Raw genomic sequence first — 19,037 nt, 5'->3', positions numbered from 1 at the left:
TGTCGTTTCGTTAAATCAGTCATCATCACGCTGGTTTTGGGCTTCCATGCGAGCCGACTGCAGTCCAACCTCCAGCACTGAGCATTTAAGATGCTCAAGCCATGCCAGTACCAGCACAACTTCCACTTCTGAGGGTGCTCAAGCACACTTTTTTATTGTTTTAACTAGACAAGACGACTTCATGTAGAAACTGTACTTCATAGCAAACACAGTGGATTGGCTGCTAATATATAGCTGAACCTGTAGCTCTACAACCCCTTATTTGCTCTGTATTTTGGACTAGACTAAGCAGCCAGTGATCGATACAAAGGAGGAAACACCGTTAATTTTTACTTTCCTCAATAAGGTCAATATGAGTAAAGTATGGCGGAGAGAATTGGCTTTGGGTGGAAGCAATATACTCCTTCTCCCAATCCAAAGTTCTGCATATTCAAAACATCATTTTCTACTTACCACATAAACTAACTGGAAAACTTGGGGATATCAATGTTTGGGTGGAAGAAGTCAGCACTGGAAAGAAACAAATGATAGTTTTCAGCCTATCATAGCTATCAGTAACTAAAATGAGGGAGCTTAGTTCTTTATTGACAGCATTGATTTTCCAGTACTTTCTGCCTGTTTATATGGACAAAAGGTTATTGCTCTTACTTGGATATATTATAACATCAGATGTGCCATTTCCAAGAACGAAGTTAAGTATCTGCTGAGGAGGATCTGCAAAGCCTGTATTCTCTTGGCTCCCTTTCACGCCGGCAGGTAGACACTCCAGCGCTGAAGATCCTGAAATGAGTGCAGAATAATTACTCTTCTGTTTTTAAAGGCTCCTGGTTTCTAAAGATTTCTGAAAAAGAAAAAGCTTTCTAAAAGTTACTTATCCTTTCTGGCAGCTTCTGGGCAAATATTCACAGTGGAGAGTTTATGAACCAGAATTCATAGGTCCACAGAATACATTAAACAAAACCCCTTAAAAGGTATGATGAATGTGAAACACAAGGGATTACCCAGCTTTTAGTGACCACTGGTTTTCAACAGTCTAATGAGAAAGTCTATTAACATAAGGGAAAGTGCTTGAGGCAAAGTCTGTAAATGTCTGGAACAGAGATCCAAAAGAGAGAAAATGTGTAAGTATTATATATCTGAATTAATTTTACCGTCCTTTGCACTACATCTTTCCCACATAATTGAACACCGTGCAGCTTGTACAAACAGACAGCAAGCAGCCTCCCTCTGAACCCACACGGGGAAATTTTTTTTGTTGATGCAGTGCTTGCAATTTAATCAGCCATAGCTGAGTTTCTGTAGGTGCGACAGAATTTCTTCTGCTACTTTGTGCTGTTTCAGCTAGCATCAGATACTTCAAGACTTCTAACTTACCCACTGCTTTTTGGTTCTTTTCCAGCATAGATTCAACAGCAAAAGGTGTTGAATTGTGTCTTTGTCATTAGTACTTGCCAGAGTACCATAAGAACCCTCTGCTACACAACATGATCAATGTGAGGTGGCTACACAGCCCATCACTTGGATTAGTGCTCAGTTTCTGTGAACAAAATCCCAGCCTAGATTTTGCTCTACTATTGCAAATATAATTATTCCACAGTCCTTTACAAACCTCTGGATGAAAAAGAAATTGGAACTAAACCAAAGTTTATTATGAAAATTTTGTGATTTCCGATTCTTAAAACAAGTAAGTAATTATTTAGATTAGCATAGAGTAAATAACTCTGTTCTCTCATTTATTAATCTGCACTTCACCAATGAAATGAAAGACTCATTCTATTTCATTAGGGGCAATGCGCTTTTAATTTCCCTTGAACATTTTTCATTCTTTTAGTGAGTGCCACACTTAAGTGCTTGATTGAAACAGCTGCCATACTTGTTTTCCCTGACATTGTTCATCGTCAAAGACCAGATTTATAAGAGAGTTTTCCCCTTGTATAAATCACCCTGCGTACAGGTGCACACCTATAGCTGTACTTGTACATACCAGGAATTATGAAACTTCTTTCCAACGCATTGGTAGCAGGAACAGAAAAGGACCCGTGATGGTTAGTTTGCGAGGTGGATCTAGGTGGATGACTGTTGAGAGGCATAGCTAAGAAATTGCCATTCCCTGCAGACACTGCAGGGACTTCCACTTGAAAAAAAAGCAAAACAAAAGGAGAAAGTTATTTCATTGCTAGAAGGTAAGGGGGCCAAAAAAGAGGTCTCAATAGGTATCATAAACCACTTGATTCTGATCAGTTGTGTTTTGATTTTTCCAGAAGCAAGAACAATTCAAAATAGCTTTCTGAAATTTACTCAGGTCTCAAAATCTAAAATATATTTATGAAATTCTGTAGTAGATCATTTTTTCTCAATAGTTCTCTCCTTTCATTTTCTTCATCTTTCCTGGCCTGTCTTCTTTCTAGAAACCTTCAGATGTGTTTAGATGTAAATGATCCTAAACATAAATGACTGACAGGTGAGACATAACAAGGTCTTACCTTGGCTGTACTAAGTTTCCCAAACATGGTCTGTTACCTTAATATTGCAAAAGATTAGAGAGGCCCAAGTACAATAAACTGGGGACCTTTACTCTCTACTTAGACACTACAGTGCTTGTAACAGGCTGTGTTAAGAGGGTTTCCCAGTCAGAAACACCTGAGTTTTAAAAGATGCAACTTGCATTCAGCACTTGTTTTTTTCACGATGAGAACAAACAGGGAGGGTGACTCGCGTGCATTGCATTATTTCAAATTAAGTAAGATTCCCTTGCTTATTTTGAACTAGTCTGCTAGTTTCCTTGGTTTTGCCACACCCTTATTGTCAGAGTTGGCTTGCTTTTCTTTCTCCCTCCTGTCTAGCAGCAACAATTAAGTCTCTATTTCATCAATTTCTGTGGTCCAATGTTTTATCAGGAGCTACAAACCTGAGTGAGTTTTGCGCCACTATAGCGCACACTGTCATCTGGAATGCAAGCTCTTTAGGATGGGATGTGTTTGCACTGTTTATCAGGAACTGATGTATTATTTTGCTATAGGAATCCTTCATTTTTACTGTGGTATAAAACCAGACTTTTAAAAGTGGTTTTTGGCTTGTGTGTAAATCAGCATATGAATTTCCCGTGTAATTTCCTATCCAAGGATTCTTGCATTGCTACAGTCAGGTAAGATTGGGTACTATTATAGCTAGCCACAAGTGGTTGGGCAAATCTGAAGTTTAATTTCGTTCAATTCCTTTGAAAGAGCCTCAACCTTGGCTTACCACTCTGAACATCAGTACACGTTATACTCTTTACTGTAGATAGTCTTACACTTCCGGAGAGCTGATGCATTTGCCTTTGCAGGATCATACTGTGACACTCATTTTATGACAGGGTAAATAATTCCTGAATTTGTCATGTAGCTCATCTTTCTGTCAATTAGATTTTTGTACCCAGTATGTATACTGCTGTATACTACCAGTATACATACACCATATACCATGTATACATACTACCAGTATGTATACTGCTGTATGTATATTCCTTCCCTCAGCATCTTCATTGGGTCAGGCAAGGTAGAGAGAGTGACAATATTCTGAGCACTTTCCGGAAAAGGATAGCTGTAGCTTTATAAAGCACCCATTAGCTCTGCAATCATACTGTAGACTGGAATGCAAGCTCCGCAGGGTGAGGCATTTTTACTGGTTTGGTCTTGTTTTTTTAAAATCAGGAACTGATGTACCATTTCCTTATTGAAAACTCTCATTGTTAGTGTGGCACAAACACAGGCTTTAAAGAGTGCCAAATCTATAAAGGAATTTAAGCAGATCGAAGATAATCCACTTTAATGGGTACTGCCAGGAACTTTACATGTGTCCGAATAACTACAACCTGCAGGTACCAGTTCAGTAGAAACTCTGATTACATTTCCAGATCCATCAAATGTATTTTTTTACTGTAATTCTGCTTAATCCCCCCCAGAAGTCCACATGAACATTGGAAAACCAGTTTGGGTCACAGTCCCAGTGCGTATGTGTGCTCTCTATGACTTTCATCCAGTCTATGCCAGTTCCTTAGCAATTGCCGGCCTGAATTTTGCTGAAGTGCAGTCCCGTGATCCAAGCACTCTCTGGATGGGTCTCTAGGTTACACACTGGTTTTGGCTGCCCATCCTGACATGTTCGGTTTGGTACAGTCAGAGTTACCCTTAGGAGGCTTCGGAAGTGTGCTAGCATACAGTAATGCATACGTCACTTCAAAACACAGTATAATATATTCATCCAAAGGTGATTGCGTTCACATGGATTTTGGAAAAGTATTTTGCTGGTTTAGCTATGCCTGAGACACCTGGTTGGGCTACAGCTGAGAAAGAACTTTAACACCAGTTTACACCTAGGGAACAAGCTACAGCCTGCCTGCTGGCCACAGGTACTGCCTTGTAGATGGTCTAACTGCCTGCAACACCTAGAAATTTCCCTTTCTCCCATTCTTACTTTGGTTTAAAGGACTGTATAGCATGGGCTGGGCCAAGAAGCCATCTCTTCACAGTTATTATTTTCACTAGGATATTTCATCACATTTTTGGAAGGTGTCACACTTAGACGAAAAGAGGATCAGACCCAGGAAATGCCAAACTATGGCCTGAGTCACATTACATGATGTAAACAAAAGGTGTACATGATAAAAATTACAAAATTTTGCACCAACCCAATTCTCCACTGTTCTGCTTTCTTCTCTCAGATGGATTTAGAAAAGTTTAACTGTGCCTTGCTGATGCTACGGAAGTAATTTTTCTATCACCCAGCCGGAAGATATGCTTTTGAAGCATAAGGATCCAACTGTTTCGAGGCTACCATGCAGTTGGTCCTAAGATGCACCATTTAACAGCTACTGATAAGAGGACACAGATTTCTTGCATCATGAATTAGCCAGAGGTGTATAATAAGAATGTGATTCTACAGTGATTTCTACTCTGCTGAAGTAGAAACATTAAAATGCATGATGAAGCTGCATCATCAAATCTATGAGAGCAAACTTTCCCTAGAAGATAGGGTTACAATACCTAACCAAGGATGAGACCTTGGAACATGAGACAATATATGTTCAATAATCTTCTCCTATTCAGCCAGTAACTTACCAATTTTCTTGTATTTGGGTTCTGAAGCTTCAGAGCAACCCTCTGCAGAGCCTAAGAAGGCTGAAAGAAAGGCGACAGTAAGTGATAAAAATTGAACCAGTTTGGTAATCTTAAGTTTCCACCATGGAAACTTATTTTAACTTTTCAAAGTAGAAGGGGGTGTTAGCAGTTCCAATTCAGCTATTTCAGAACAGTACAGGTCCAGTGTATAAAACATGAATGTGAAAAGACTCATATTATATTACTCAGACTGTGAAGTTTCAATTAGACTGCAGATTTTTGTGCCAGTAGTCAAAGATTACTGTTGTTCTTGCTATTGAAGAGGGGATCATTCAGCTAATACTTGCTAAGCTATAGATACACTGAAAACAAAGCTACCACTGTCACATAGATGATAAAAAAAAGGGAAGAAATATAACATGCTTATTGTCATGTTACAGGACAACAAATTCTGTGAATTGTAAAGAACATGCCTGAGGGAGTTGTTTTCACTTCCAGCCCACACAGGACAAGTAAAGTCAGAGGAAGCACATCTGGTTGCATCAGTGAAGAACTACATGAGACATGCATTGAGGCTGTGTTAAAACCAAAGCACTGCAATGCAAATTTAGAATTCAAACACTACAGCAAACACTACAGCCTTTCAAACTCTTGCTATTTTTCACTTACTTCGTTTGTGACATTTCTGCACCTTTATGTCGGTAAATTTCTCAGTGTTTTCAGTAGCCATTTCATCCAAAAGGCTCCCTGCTAAAACCAAGAAATATTGCCAAATGTCAACCTTTGTTCTCCCAGAAAAATTACAGAAAGATGTAAAAGCAAGAGAAACACACCAACAAGGCAGGGAAGATGAAATATGCTCCAAATAAAAGATGAAAACCAAATCATGTGATAAAACACATATCCAATTCCAGATGATTTAGAAAGCCCACAGAGCTCTGAATGCAGATTCTGTCAGTTTATGTTAGTTTTTGAACTGCAAAATGTTAATCTACTGTCACAAATTCAGTGGCTAATAAAACATAAATACTTCTCAATGCTCTAATGATGCGCAAAGGATAAAACATCGCAGCTGTATCACAGTGTGATCTCAGTACTAGTAAAGTTACTCTTTTTATATATGAAACGGATTAGTTCCTTTAAGAGACAGGACAAAGGGTTCTAAACAGATTTTATATTTTGTGTTGTAAGAACTGTGAAGTTATCCATACCATTCCTCTACTGGCAAATACCTAAGTACTAATATTGTATCCCATTTCCTCTAAAACCAATATAAATTTTGCCATTAGGTGTAAAACCCCCCAAAATTCTAAACACACCATGGAGCAGTAAAAAATATTTTAAAAAAATAATCATATGAGCTTCTTGTAGCGAGAATTGTCCTAGGTAAGGACTGACCTTTGGTCCTTATTCCAAATTACTTTGCCTAAACATAAAACAGGATATATAGATATTCTGTGAATCTTTCTGATTCTACGGATTTCCCAACAGCCACATATTTATATATATATTCTAAAATAGTAAACAGCTCCATTTATGCCATAACCAAAACAATAATTTTGTACCAAAAGTCAAGCAATTATCTCTGGTCAAGCACTGAATGAAGGAATCATTTACTACGTGTATATTATACCATTGCTGCACTGATCAGGGAGAGAAATAAAATTTGACACACTTCCTCCAGCAGCTCTGTGCATCCTGGACAGAAATAAGTGTGCATGAACTTCATTTATATGCATGCTAAGTCCTGTGGGTGGGTCAGGTTTAGTGAACTTATGTATATCATCCGTGTTGCGCTCAGAATAAGTCTGATGCTAATCAAGGGCATATACTGCACTAGGCAGTTAAGCTGTGCATATACTATGGCCACGGTGACATGATCAGCAACTTGGTAAGAGATTAAATTGGCATTTTTGAGAAAGGCCTGCAAAAATACAGAAAATCCTCAAGGTTTGCCAAGAAAATCCTGGGACACAGTTCCCAGGAGGAAAGAAGAGGATACCAGATGTATAGAAACCTTACTAGTATTCAAATTGTGGGGATGAAGTACAGCGCAAACATGAGCCAAAACACTGTCATGGAGAAAATTAATCTTTGCCACATAAGTCTTACCAAAAGTGTCTTCCACCTGCTTCTCCTGCTGATCTTTGAGCACATATTCTGCTAATTCAGCTAGCAAGGAGGAAAAAAAAAAAAAAAAAAAAAGGAATACAGCAATGACACAGTAAATTTCACAGTAAAACTCTTGTAAGCTTACCCTAATTAACAAAATTCTGAAGTATGAGTGAAATTGAAGAGTTAAATTAAGTTTTTCTTGTAAACTGTTGTTCAGGAAATAAAGAACATGAGAAAGGAGAAGTTGAGACAGGAAGTATTAAGCAGAAGAAGCCATTAATAGAGAGATTTTCCCCCAACAACCACAAGCTACTGTTCGTCTGTTTCCCCACAATGCACAGGTTTCGGTACTCAGGCTAGATCTACCATGCATTAGGGACAGGCCACTTGAACGTACACACTGCTTTAGACTGAAAACAGAATTTATGAGAAATAGCTATAGCAACTGATTGGAAAAAAATGATATAAAAATAATAAAAAAAAAATCTTTCATACCTATTCTAGCATAAGCTTCTCTGGTATTGGAACAGAGATACCATTCATCCACATTTTCAGCATTTTCCATCGTACACAGGAAATCCATATTATTGAACTGATCATAGTTGCTGGCATCAACATCAGGATCTAGAATTAAAAAGGAGTACACGTTGGCTCAATGAATACCATAACCAAGGAGTAAAAAAAAAGCAGATAGCAGGACTTGCAGAAAAGGCAGATTTGTTACTTCAGCATAAGGCTTTGGCTCTTCATTGTATGTTGGCTAAGTAGGAAGAGTACTGAACTCTCAGTAAGTTACAGTCACCCAGAAATCAACACTTTTCTTTTGCTAAACTCTATGATTTCATCTCTCCTAGTAAATAAAAAAGTTCCAGAATCTGTTCTATGACACTAAAGCCTAAACACATGGCCTGGTCTCATCCATATTATTAAACCTTCTTATTCTTCAAGATATGGCGGTACCATGTACATTCCCTGTTCAGAACAACACTGGGCCCATGCTAACCCCTGAACTGCAGCTACAAATCGCCAGTGAAGCTACTAGTTGGCCATGGCCAAAAACATGCCAGGGACCATGCTAACATCTTCACAGGAGAGATGTCCAGCTTCCAATAACTGGCACCATGTCCTGACAATATTCAATTTAACTACATCATCGCAGATGTATTTAAATTGGTGAAACATCTATGATATAACAAGAGTCAGTCCTTGATCCCTAATTCATCCTACTTTCGGTCACTGAGCAAGTGAGGCCATGGGAGTGAAGAAACACTCCTGCAGGTGTTATTAACAGTCAGAAGCCAAAAGAGCAAAGCTCAACCTGGGAAATAATTAATCACAAAGACGATTCTAGATTATGGTGCCCAGTTTTCCACTATTTGTCCATGTAACTGCTGACACTGGTCATTCATGTAATAAACGAGGATGCAAGGTGGTATCCTCCAATTTGGTAACGTTTTATATTTATCTGGCACAGAGCTATAGGACTTCATATCTGGCATACATCTGTTCTTTCATTGCCACTCTCAACCCACAGTCCAGCTCATTTGTTTAAAGTAAGCTCATCTGCTTATTTTTTTATATATATCTATAGTTTATATAACTATATATAGTTTATATAGTTATATAAATACATATATACATATATATATAGTTTATATATACATAAACTGCCATGAGATGGCTACATAATTGAGAGGAGATGGTAATAACTTACAGCATGATGACTAAACTAATCAAGCATTTTTTAGTGTTTTACTAACCTGCAGAGAAGTCACCCTCTTCATTTCCAGATAACTTTGGATCAAGGAGAGTATACAGATGCAATGGATAAGTATCACTGTGCAGCAAATCAAGACAGCCACTTTCAGGCACAAATGCTGAATCCATGATTTGTCTCTTGCTGTCTGAAATCAAATTGCAGAACAGTTAGCTATGACAAAACCACGGCTTTTGTCAACCAAAACTAGAAGTCCTGCACTGTGGCTTTCTGTTGACAAGACATTGAAATCTTAAGGCTGTGGAATTGGTATTGCTTACAAGTCTTGTGCTGAGTTATAACCCTGAGTTACCTAAATTTACAGATCCAGATACAACTTGCAATGAGACTTATCTATTTTTTTACTCCAATCAGGGGAGTGGGATACTGCAGTCTGACCACCTGAACCAAAAGCGCCAAGTACTGAATAAGTCGCAACTCCTGTATCTTTATCAGGAGATAAACGATGCACGCACAAATGATCCAAGTAATTTACTCCACCATAACATTGAGATGCCAGCATGAAATGGACAACCAGCAACATTTCCAGAACCTTTTAAAATAGATGTCCACGCACCACAAAAATGAAAAGTTTTAGCTTGGCATCCAGGGCCATATTTTGCAATGAAGGATAGCTACAATACAGCTCTCAAATATTACGCCTTCAGCAGAATGCCATTAATGTCCCTGGTTGCACATGTCTGCTTTTCTGAGGTGTGTAAATGTGGAGCAGCCTGCTGTACCAGGAAGTCTACCTGAAACATGAAAAAACAGAAATACAGCTAACACTGCAGCTCTGATGAAAGTAGGCAGAGAGGACCTAGTCACACACTACCACATTTTTATAAACTAATCTTCATTCCTCTTACCCCTCTATGGGGCTGTCCCTCTGAACAGCTTGGAAACGGACCTCTCCGTGTTCTGCTGCAGAAGACACCGGAATCTACAGACAGAACTTAGAAGAGCAGGTGGACACAGCAAGGTCCCACAAGTAGGAATAATCTACACTCAGGTAGTTCCCCTTTTTCATGTTATGTGGCCTCATTACTTTACCAAGTTTCCAAAAATTTGATATTATTGCCTGGTGTGCTATAAATGGAAAGCAGATGTTGGTAAACCTGCATGAGAACTAAGAATGAGCTTATAAACATATCAGATTAAATTTTCAGTTAGTTGCAACATTTTGCTTTGACCTTCCCTTAGTTGATATAACATAAAATCTAAACAGAGTTGGGCCTTCAAGAATGCCAGGTTGCCAGACTTTGTGAATAATGCTGTTGAAGGACCTCTGAGTCAGTATAATTTTGGGGTTAGAGACAGAGAAGCAATTGGGCAGAAGCCATAAATGGAATGCAAGACAGACAAATGCATTGTTCCAAGTTCAGTGATTAGTAAATTGCCTGATGTCAAGTCCTATGGAAAGAGACTAAGTAGGCCTACTTAATCTTCATGGAAATACTAAGCTTTAATTAGGTCACAGTCATAAGAGCTTTTGTTATTTCTAAACCTTTCTTTCAGTAGCATTTTTTTGTGGATAAATATATAAGTAATGCAAAATGTTTTCAGCTCCAACGGTCAAGGAGTCAGGAAGCGATCAAGAGGAAGTCTTGAAGGTGACAAGTCTGGATAGAGAGCTGAAAATTAGAACGTAAAAGGTGCTATAACCCAGGAGCGCAAGAGCGAGAAAAACAGAGCCTTCTACTTTGGGAAGAATGAAGATTGCCACTCTTTCAAGAATGAAAAACTTGATTACTTGTCTTTTTTGTTTCACCAGTCTGAATGTCTCCCAGCTTACCAGCTTTTTTCTTCATTGCTTTGCTTTTAACACAAATCTATAAATAGGTGTCTTTCTATTGACTGCACTGGATTTGGGATGCTGCGATTTCTTTATGTAGCTGAACCAACAAATTCTTAATAGCAGCTCTGCTCTGCTGCATTAAAATCATGGTGCCACCAGAGAAAGCACTCTGTCTAAGGGTGTAGGAAAAATGAAGTCAGTTTTTGAAAGAGGAAATTTTCTACACCAAGAGTGCCACAGGCAAGCAGAACTACACCTCCGGGACAGCCAGCGTTCTGCTGTGTGTTTTAACTGAAGCACACAAAACGAAACCAGATGTTACCAAGCTTGTTTACAACAGCAACTCCTTTCCCAGGGCTTCTCCTTTTTTTTCTCACAGCATCCCAGCAGTCCCCTGTCTGAGACCAAAGATGAATGAGCTCTATATTGCTCAGCACTTTCTCTGTTGTCTCATAGATGACTTTAACTTAGTTTACTGATAATACATTCCCTTTGGGGTCCCATACAGTGTTGCCAAAATGGATATTTGGCACATTTTCAAATCAGAGGACTAAAATATATCATAATAATTTTTGTGTAAGGGCTGTGAATGCTAGCGCCAGCTCTCAGTGGGAGGAAGCCAGACCCCGCACGGACCTGCAAGACAAAGGACAGAAGCCCCCAGAGAGTCCTGCGCTCCCTCTGCAGCAGGCCTCCCTGTACAAAGTGTATGTGCTGGGTGGGGGGAAGACAGGATGTATTTCCAAATACATTTACATGCCATTCAGGAAGTTCAATCCTTTGTTGTGTGGACACTGATTAAGAGAGATTTTTTTTCTTTAAACCTTTAAATAACAGCTCCTTTCTCCAGCAGCCTATTCACTCCAGCTGCATCGCTATATTCAGTAGACCTCTGTTCCCTTTGTATTACCTCTGCAATGATTCCGTGCATACCCGCTACAGCAAGGGCTCTACTCGGGATGCATTTGTTTTAGCGCTGTATTCTGCATACACAGCACAACAATATGATTCACTTCTAAGACTCTCAATGTTTTGCTCAGTGGTCTTTCAGAGTCTAAGTGAAACCATATGAATTAAAAATGCTGGAAAAGTGGTAAAAGAAATAATGAACATTACCGTACCAGGACAAAGAATCCTGTTCAAGAAGCAGAAGGTGTTCACTTAAATCACATACAAGTCTGAAGAGTTAGATGGGGCCTTTTAGATTTCTAAAGGTAAGGAGGGTGGTTGTGATTTATCATTTGGTCCCAATAATTTGATTTATCTATATCTTATATTTTAAAGAATCAACATGTTAAAGAGTCCAGGCAATGGAGTCTGCTACTAACTAAAATCAAATGGTATCTAACAGAAAGAAGGAGTATACGAACAATAATGTAACATTTACTACAAAAATAACGTGGATGCTTCTGAAGAGGTTTGTTATGGAATTATGGAGTTCCCTTCCCCAAACTCTGTTGACATCTGAACTAACAAGTAATAAAATATTCTCCCACACGACTATAGAGGTTAAGAAAATAAAGTCATTTCAGGAATCGAGGAAACCCCCTTGCAATTTAATTTTTGTACCAGTTTAGGAAGCTGAGGATAATTCACAGAAAAGAGTAGTAGTGCCATGCAAATCACACACTTCTTAACCAGAGGATAACATAACATTACAGCTCCAAGTCTTAGATTACAGAAAAATAAGAGAGTGGGACAGCTGTCAAGACAGGAGGTTGAAAAATTAAACACAAAGATTGCTGAAGAAATGTTATTTTCTTGCAACACCCCAGACCCATGAAGGGTCTATACACAGGAAATCTGAGTGAAGCAAGCTGACAAACGCCAGGCTGTATCAAACTTTAAATAAGGAGTCCAGTGAAACACTGGTACTTTGAGCTAAAAACTCAGTATCATCAGCCACAATTTTAAAGCTTTTTTTTTTTTAAACAACTTTAGAAAGTCTTCTCTCTTCTTCTGTGGCACCCCCAAAGGTTATGTCATTGTGCACAATACACGCACCAGAAGGCAGGGATGTTTCCTGGCTTTTGCTGCAGGCAGCGTTTGGGGCAATGCTCTCTGGGAGGTGGGCAAGCCAGCAGTGAGGAGGGATGAAGTCCCCTCCATGCTACAGTCACCTGTTTCCCGTTCCTCTCCCCAAATCCATCACTAACAATTCCTCTGCTCCACAGGTACCAAACAGATTTTCCTTTCAGAGATGGCCCTGATTACTTGTAAACTGCAAGAAATGGTGCTCAATTTCTATTTAGCTTTGAAGGTTTTATTTTCTAGTTCAGATCTATGAAAGGCTTGTACATCTGAAAGCTGGTTTAACTTTTCCTGTTGTATTACCCAATTTAAAAAAAGATACTGCTTTTACTGACAGTCTTTATCTTGCCCATGGAGTGGTGTGTTACTTTCCACAGGCTTTATAGTCTAAAACAGAAGAACAGAGATGATGCTGGAAAATAAAAGCTGCTCTATATCCCATCACATTCTCCCTTGTGTCCCTTTAGAGAAGAGTTTAAAGAAGTTAGAAAAAGTATAAATATCAGGTAAAAGGAGCTTCTGCCTTTCAACAAACTTAGCTGTACAGTGACCACTGCAACAGATAAAAGAAATGCCACTAGCCTTACGTTGGAGACAGCTGATTTCAGGCAGACTAACAATGTACTGTCCTGCAGGTGTCAGAGTTGCGATTTGAAGCAGAATTTGCTTTTTCATATCCATTATCGCCTCGTGTGTCACAGCTGTGCCCAGCTCTCCTATCCCAGCAGTAAGATGAAATAAAGTGGCACAGCAGACACCTTGCCTATAAGCTTTTTTGGCAGAAAAAATACATTTGCACTCAGAGACTTTCTTCAAGACAGAATCTCTGCCTTCCTAAACAGGGAAGTAAAGCTCTAGGTTGTCTTGCCAGATCTGTGAAAAAGCTGGAAATAAGCCAGTTTCTTCCAATAATTCTCAGTTTCACTTTCTAAAGGTGCAAGATTTGTTCAAAAAACAAGTACATTCTCAACCAGGTCTGAAATAAACTACAGCAACATTCTGAACAAGTAAACAGGGCTAGCCACAAAACACAATTGCTAAAAATTCTCCAAAATTTCGTCCACGTTCAGACTTCATCCTACTAATATTTCAAGCGATGCAAGTCCCAATACTGACACGCTATAGTTACCAATGTCTACAAAAGGTAAGGTAAGATGAATTAGCCATGACAAAAGCAATGCATTCAAGAGTTGAGGAAAAACTGACCTTAGTTAACTGGACAGTTCCTGCTCTTTCACCCTGGATTCAGTACCAAAAACCGAGGAGGGCTGCTATCACTACCCAACGCTTACAGAAAGTAACACCAGAAAGGAGGAAATGAGCCAGCCCTGTGACTGTAAAAAAGTTAAAGGCTCAGGGGAATTCCAAAGAGGAAAATGAAAAGGAACCTCCCTTCTAGCAACCCCTTCATAATAAGCACTGTTACCTTTACCGGTCACTTGTCACTGCTAAGAAGACCTTGCACTTGCCATTAGTTAGGAAGAGATTGATTTATTCGGTTGGAAACCGAAATTGGATGAGAGCCGGCGGTAACGATTTCTGGTGCTCCCCAGAAATCTACCTCTTCTTTTTTATTCCAGTTCAAATCTGTCCTGAAGTCAAGCTGTTAAACAGTCCATCAGTAAGAACAAAGCGAGCAGCATGCAGACACGCTTACCTTGCAGCTCCATTTCGTGTAACGGAAGTGAAAGTATTTCTTCGCATGTTCACAGAATCTACCCATACAGAATTAGTTTGATATCTCCTGCCATTGGCCCCAAAAGACAAGTAGGATGTTTTACAAAACAGGAGGTTGTAAATCTTGTGTGTCTTACACATGGTGTTCAGGGTTTGCTTCTGACAGAACGTTTATTCATCTAATCATCGCTTACCCTGCCAGCGCCTACCTGGCGTAAGACAAACAACCTTTTGAAAACCAACTTCATTCATGAGCGTTCCTGTCATGATTCTGTGTGCCTCTGCAAGGTTATTTGCCTATTTTTTTATCATGCATAGACCTACACAAATTATAAATTAATTATGAAAGAGAATATATTCCCAAGGTAGTATTATTCCATTGGCTACAGCTTATAACAAAAGTTCCACCAGAGTCTGAAGGGCAAAGGAAGGAAGTGGGATTTGATGAAGTCAGTGACACCCAGGACTTGCTGCTACAGTAAGGCAAGTTTTTAACCATCTGCTCCGTAACAAATGGCTTGTGCACATGGCAGCAGGTCCTATAAGCAAAGCAGCTGCTGACCTGCGTCAGCCTTTTCCCATTGCAGAGGGGATCCCCTCCCACCAGGTTCCATTGGAACATGCTCACTGAGAAGAGAAAAAGCTGTTTCATTCCTGGGAGTGGCTGATCTGTTCCCAGTAGTTACAGAGATACAGGGCCCAGCCTGCAATGCAGACCATTAGCCTCTTTCGGCTCTCTAACCTGCCAGGCAGCAGTGTTCTTGGAATTCCTCTACACATATTAGAAGAAAAACAACATCTCAGTACAACAGCATTCACAGCAGAAAATAATGAAAGTCTGCACAAATACAGATTCTATATTTTAGTGCTCTGTTTTGATAGGAGACGCTGCGTGGGAAATCCCTACAAAAGTTAACAGGGTTATTTGTTAGCCCTGTTCTAATGTGCAGCACAACCCCGCAAGTTATAAGCTCCTTTACAATCCCCAGCCCCATACAGGCAGATTTTTTTTTGCCAGCTTCTGAGGCTGTAATCCCATGAGGCAATCTATATACTTCAAGAGTGAAAGTTGGGAGAACAAAAGAATTCGGCTGTTTACTGTGATTCCAGTTCATACCTACAGCAAAGACTGGCTGTCCACTTTTTGTACAACACCCACTGCTGCTTAGAAACAGCAGAAAAGAATTGCTGGAGCAAATCAGAGTACTGGTTCATCTAGTGGACTGGTCTATAAAGATGGTCTTAGAGAGAGAGGGAAAAGTAAACTGGAAAACAGGAGCCTGTGAGACAGCTGAGAACTGCCTAAGCTTCTCAGGTGACCATCAGCTTCTTTGCTTCAGTGATTGCTGATACGCTGCCCTACTGCAAAAGGAGGGAACAGAAGCTATTGATTAGTATTGGAAGCACTACAAAACAGATGTCAATAGCGCACTTTGCAAGAAGGGGAAAGCTGGTACTTTTTTGTCCAGAAATTGTAAAGAACTGTTTTGTGGTAGAATAAATAGTTGCAAAACTATTAAGTAGAAAGTGAGAAACCTGCTGATACCAATGTTCCTAACCCCCAGTTTTCTTTGCAAGGCTTGTTCAGAGTGAAACAATGATTGAACATAAGGGTGAAAAAATCAAGAAATTTCAAAAAGAAAGTCAGGAAAGCATTTGCTTCAAAGAAAGCTGTCGTCTCTAATACAATTTGAGTAATTTCCTGGTGGTCTTTGAAACCACTTATTTTTAAGCCCATCTCTCCTACAGAACCTAGAGAACAGTGACAAAGGGTTGAACATGTGATGGATGAAGACTAATGCTTCTGATGCACTTCAGGTTCCCTCTGTTATGGCTTTGTGACAGAGACACAGAGCCAGGCATGAAAGGATCAAGATCTTTGAATGGAAATTTTAGGTGCTACCATTACAAAAATGAGAAGAAGCAGATATCTTTTCAAGCACTTATCACTTTTTTCAAGCACAAAGGATTTAATTAAAAGTAGAAATCAGACTATATATGCTCCTAGCATAAGTGACACTAGGCCGCTTGCTATGATAGTCTACATTTAAAATATGAATTCTTGGCATTAATTTGAATGTCCGTAATAATAGAGATAAAATCTTCCAGGTTGGTATTTTGCCTTCTCATGAACTGTCTTAATTCTTTTCCCCCAGCATTTCCTCTTGTACTTTCATCTATGCCCTGAGAAGTGATGTCCAAAACTTTAGGAGAGGAAGAGATTTATACCCCTGACTACATTGCAGCCCAAGGTTCCTTCCATCAGTTTTACAGGACTACCCCAATATTCTACTAAGTATTCTTTTACTCTCCTTTTACGGTTGCTTGGTTATCTAAAAGTAATTCTGAATGCTATAATTTAAGATGGGGTTCTGTCATTTTACATAGGATGGACAATGTTAGGATTGTCCCAGAGCTATCCCTGTTCTCCAACATATACAGTAATCCTCTGGTAGGTAAGACTAAAAAGTGAGTTTACTGCCTCAGGATAATAAGGTGTCTGGATTTCTGTCTCTCCTGCTGCCCACTAAAAACCTCAGAACTCCTGAATCCAGCCTCATAAGTCATGAAGTATCTCCTCTCCTCTCCTTAAATCTGCAGCAGTCTCTTGTAGGCAGTGTAATTTTGTTGCTTATAGACATCTGGAATTTAAAAGTGGAGAGCATTCCTCCCATATTTGATTTAAAAAGATAGGAGATTTCCCTACATAAATTGCCAGCATATGCCAGGAACAAATGCTACTCAGACTATGAACGGTTGGTATGTCTGTTCAGAAAAACTGACCTTATCGTGGTCTCTTTATCTACTTTGCATTACTGGTTCTGCAAAAGGTAGCAAAGAACAAATTTTATTGTGGCCTGGCTATGAAAATGGGTATCCAGTAGCTACTCTGAATAATCATCTCTTTTTAGCTGCTCTTGCATTACATTCTGCTCTCTTCTCTTTCCCCACCTGCTCTCCACTGATGTACTTTGCACTATATCACGATTCAATCTCAAAATGCAATAAACAAAAGTAAATCTTTAACAAAGCAAAAAAGAAAAAAAAAAAAAAAAAAAGCTGATTTACCAGAAATGTACTTGCTTCCTGTTGGCTCATTATCTGTCATGTTTTGAGGCTTACTGCCACAGAGGTTTAAACAACAGAGGGGAACCAAAGTGTTCAAGTACAGGTCCCATTTTTCCATAAAGGTCAGAGATATCTTCCTTGCAAGGTCCTCTCTGTCTTTTTCATGGAGCAAGGCTTGATGGTACTCCTTGGATATCACATCTTCCTTCAACATGAGGTTAAGCAATGCGCGGTCATCAGAAGCTGTAGCAGTTGAAAGAATATTCCTTACTCTAGGTAAGATCTCCTTAAAGAGATTCATACCTGCATCTGAAGACGTTTGAAGGAGGTCTGAGCAAAATCTGAACTGTTTCAATAGAATTAAAAAAATCCACTCAGTCAGCATCAAAAAGATGAAGTGAAAAAAAAAAGTTAAGAGACTTTGGCCTGCAATAGCAGAGGTATTTCCTCATTCGATTAAGCCTTTAAATAACATTTCCAGCAACAAATAACTTCTTGATGAAATGACACAACAGCACAATTCTTCCAAGCATTCATAAAACACAGTTTTCCAATCAGCAAAACGGTAACCTGAAAAAGTAATTAAAAAAAAAAAATATTTGTCCCATTAAAGAAGGATTGCTATAGGTGGACCTTTGCCTCCTGGCCAAGTCATTGCTGAATCAGAACAGTACCAAAAGCTTCAGCACAAAACACATCCTCTGCAAGAGGGATAAGTTTAAAACTTGGAGACTCCAATGTAAGATTAGAGATTAGGTTATGAATACATTTATTTGCTGCTAGGTTTTACTACCTTGAATATTGCCATGACTTCTTTTCAGCACTGGACACATTTGAAAGTGAAGCAATAATTCCACCTAGTAAGAAATAAGGCACCAAGAAGAACTTGATAAATCTTAATAAATCTTTTAAGTACACTACTGCAAACTCTGGTTAAGATCCAACATATCTTTGTAGAATACCAAGAATTTTATGCTCTTTCTGATGTTTATGTTCAATATCAGGAAGTGCATGCGAAACGCTGGAAAAATAAGCTATCTCATTATCCAGTAGTATGATTTTGACTTGCAGTGCAGATGGGTAACAAGTTTTACTCTAACTATATAAATGGCAACTGAGAAAAGCAGATTAATTTATTTTCCTTATGGAAAAGTAAATACCTTGGATCTTTCATGCATATTATCTCAGTCAGAATTTGTCTTTTAAACATATTTTCCTTTAAAGTTGTTGCCTACATTGATTCAAAACAAAAGAGAAAACATTCGTTTTGTTGAAGTATGAGTAGGAATAAATGCCAACTCATTCAAAGTAGCATTGTTCCTGGGCTAGTACGTGAAAAGGACTGTTTCCCATCATTTTATCAAAATAAAAGTGCACTGAATAAGATGCCTTCACTTGTACTTTACCATATTGTGGAGCAGAACACATGCTAAAGGCAGCTAGGGGTTTGTCTTGCAGAAAGTTGGGAACTGCTTGCTATCACTGCAAATCT

At 39.1% G+C, this 19,037-nt stretch overlaps 1 protein-coding gene across 4 annotated transcripts in view; it reads right to left on the bottom strand.

Annotated features, from left to right (window-relative positions):
- Positions 1-19,037, bottom strand: part of CIITA (class II major histocompatibility complex transactivator) — a 43,624-nt gene that overhangs the window by 14,973 nt on the left and 9,614 nt on the right. The window contains exons 6-15 of one of the 4 annotated variants that reach the window (XM_063345199.1): positions 18,339-18,402; positions 17,546-18,115; positions 8,975-9,118; positions 7,710-7,838; positions 7,212-7,271; positions 5,769-5,849; positions 5,100-5,159; positions 1,981-2,134; positions 649-803; positions 454-510 (exon numbers count right to left, since the gene is read on the bottom strand). In XM_063345199.1, coding sequence (XP_063201269.1) covers positions 454-510; positions 649-803; positions 1,981-2,134; positions 5,100-5,159; positions 5,769-5,849; positions 7,212-7,271; positions 7,710-7,838; positions 8,975-9,118; positions 17,546-17,930 — 1,225 coding nt within the window. In that variant the 5' untranslated portion in view covers positions 17,931-18,115; positions 18,339-18,402. The remainder of the gene's footprint in view (positions 1-453; positions 511-648; positions 804-1,980; positions 2,135-5,099; positions 5,160-5,768; positions 5,850-7,211; positions 7,272-7,709; positions 7,839-8,974; positions 9,119-17,545; positions 18,116-18,338; positions 18,403-19,037) is intronic. The other 3 variants (XM_063345196.1, XM_063345198.1, XM_063345197.1) reach the window with 3 other exon arrangements.

Source organism: Chroicocephalus ridibundus, chromosome 8 (assembly GCF_963924245.1).
Source record: "Chroicocephalus ridibundus chromosome 8, bChrRid1.1, whole genome shotgun sequence".
In the NCBI taxonomy this organism is placed as follows: domain Eukaryota; kingdom Metazoa; phylum Chordata; class Aves; order Charadriiformes; family Laridae; genus Chroicocephalus; species Chroicocephalus ridibundus.
This window is presented reverse-complemented; position numbering and strand designations above follow the sequence as displayed.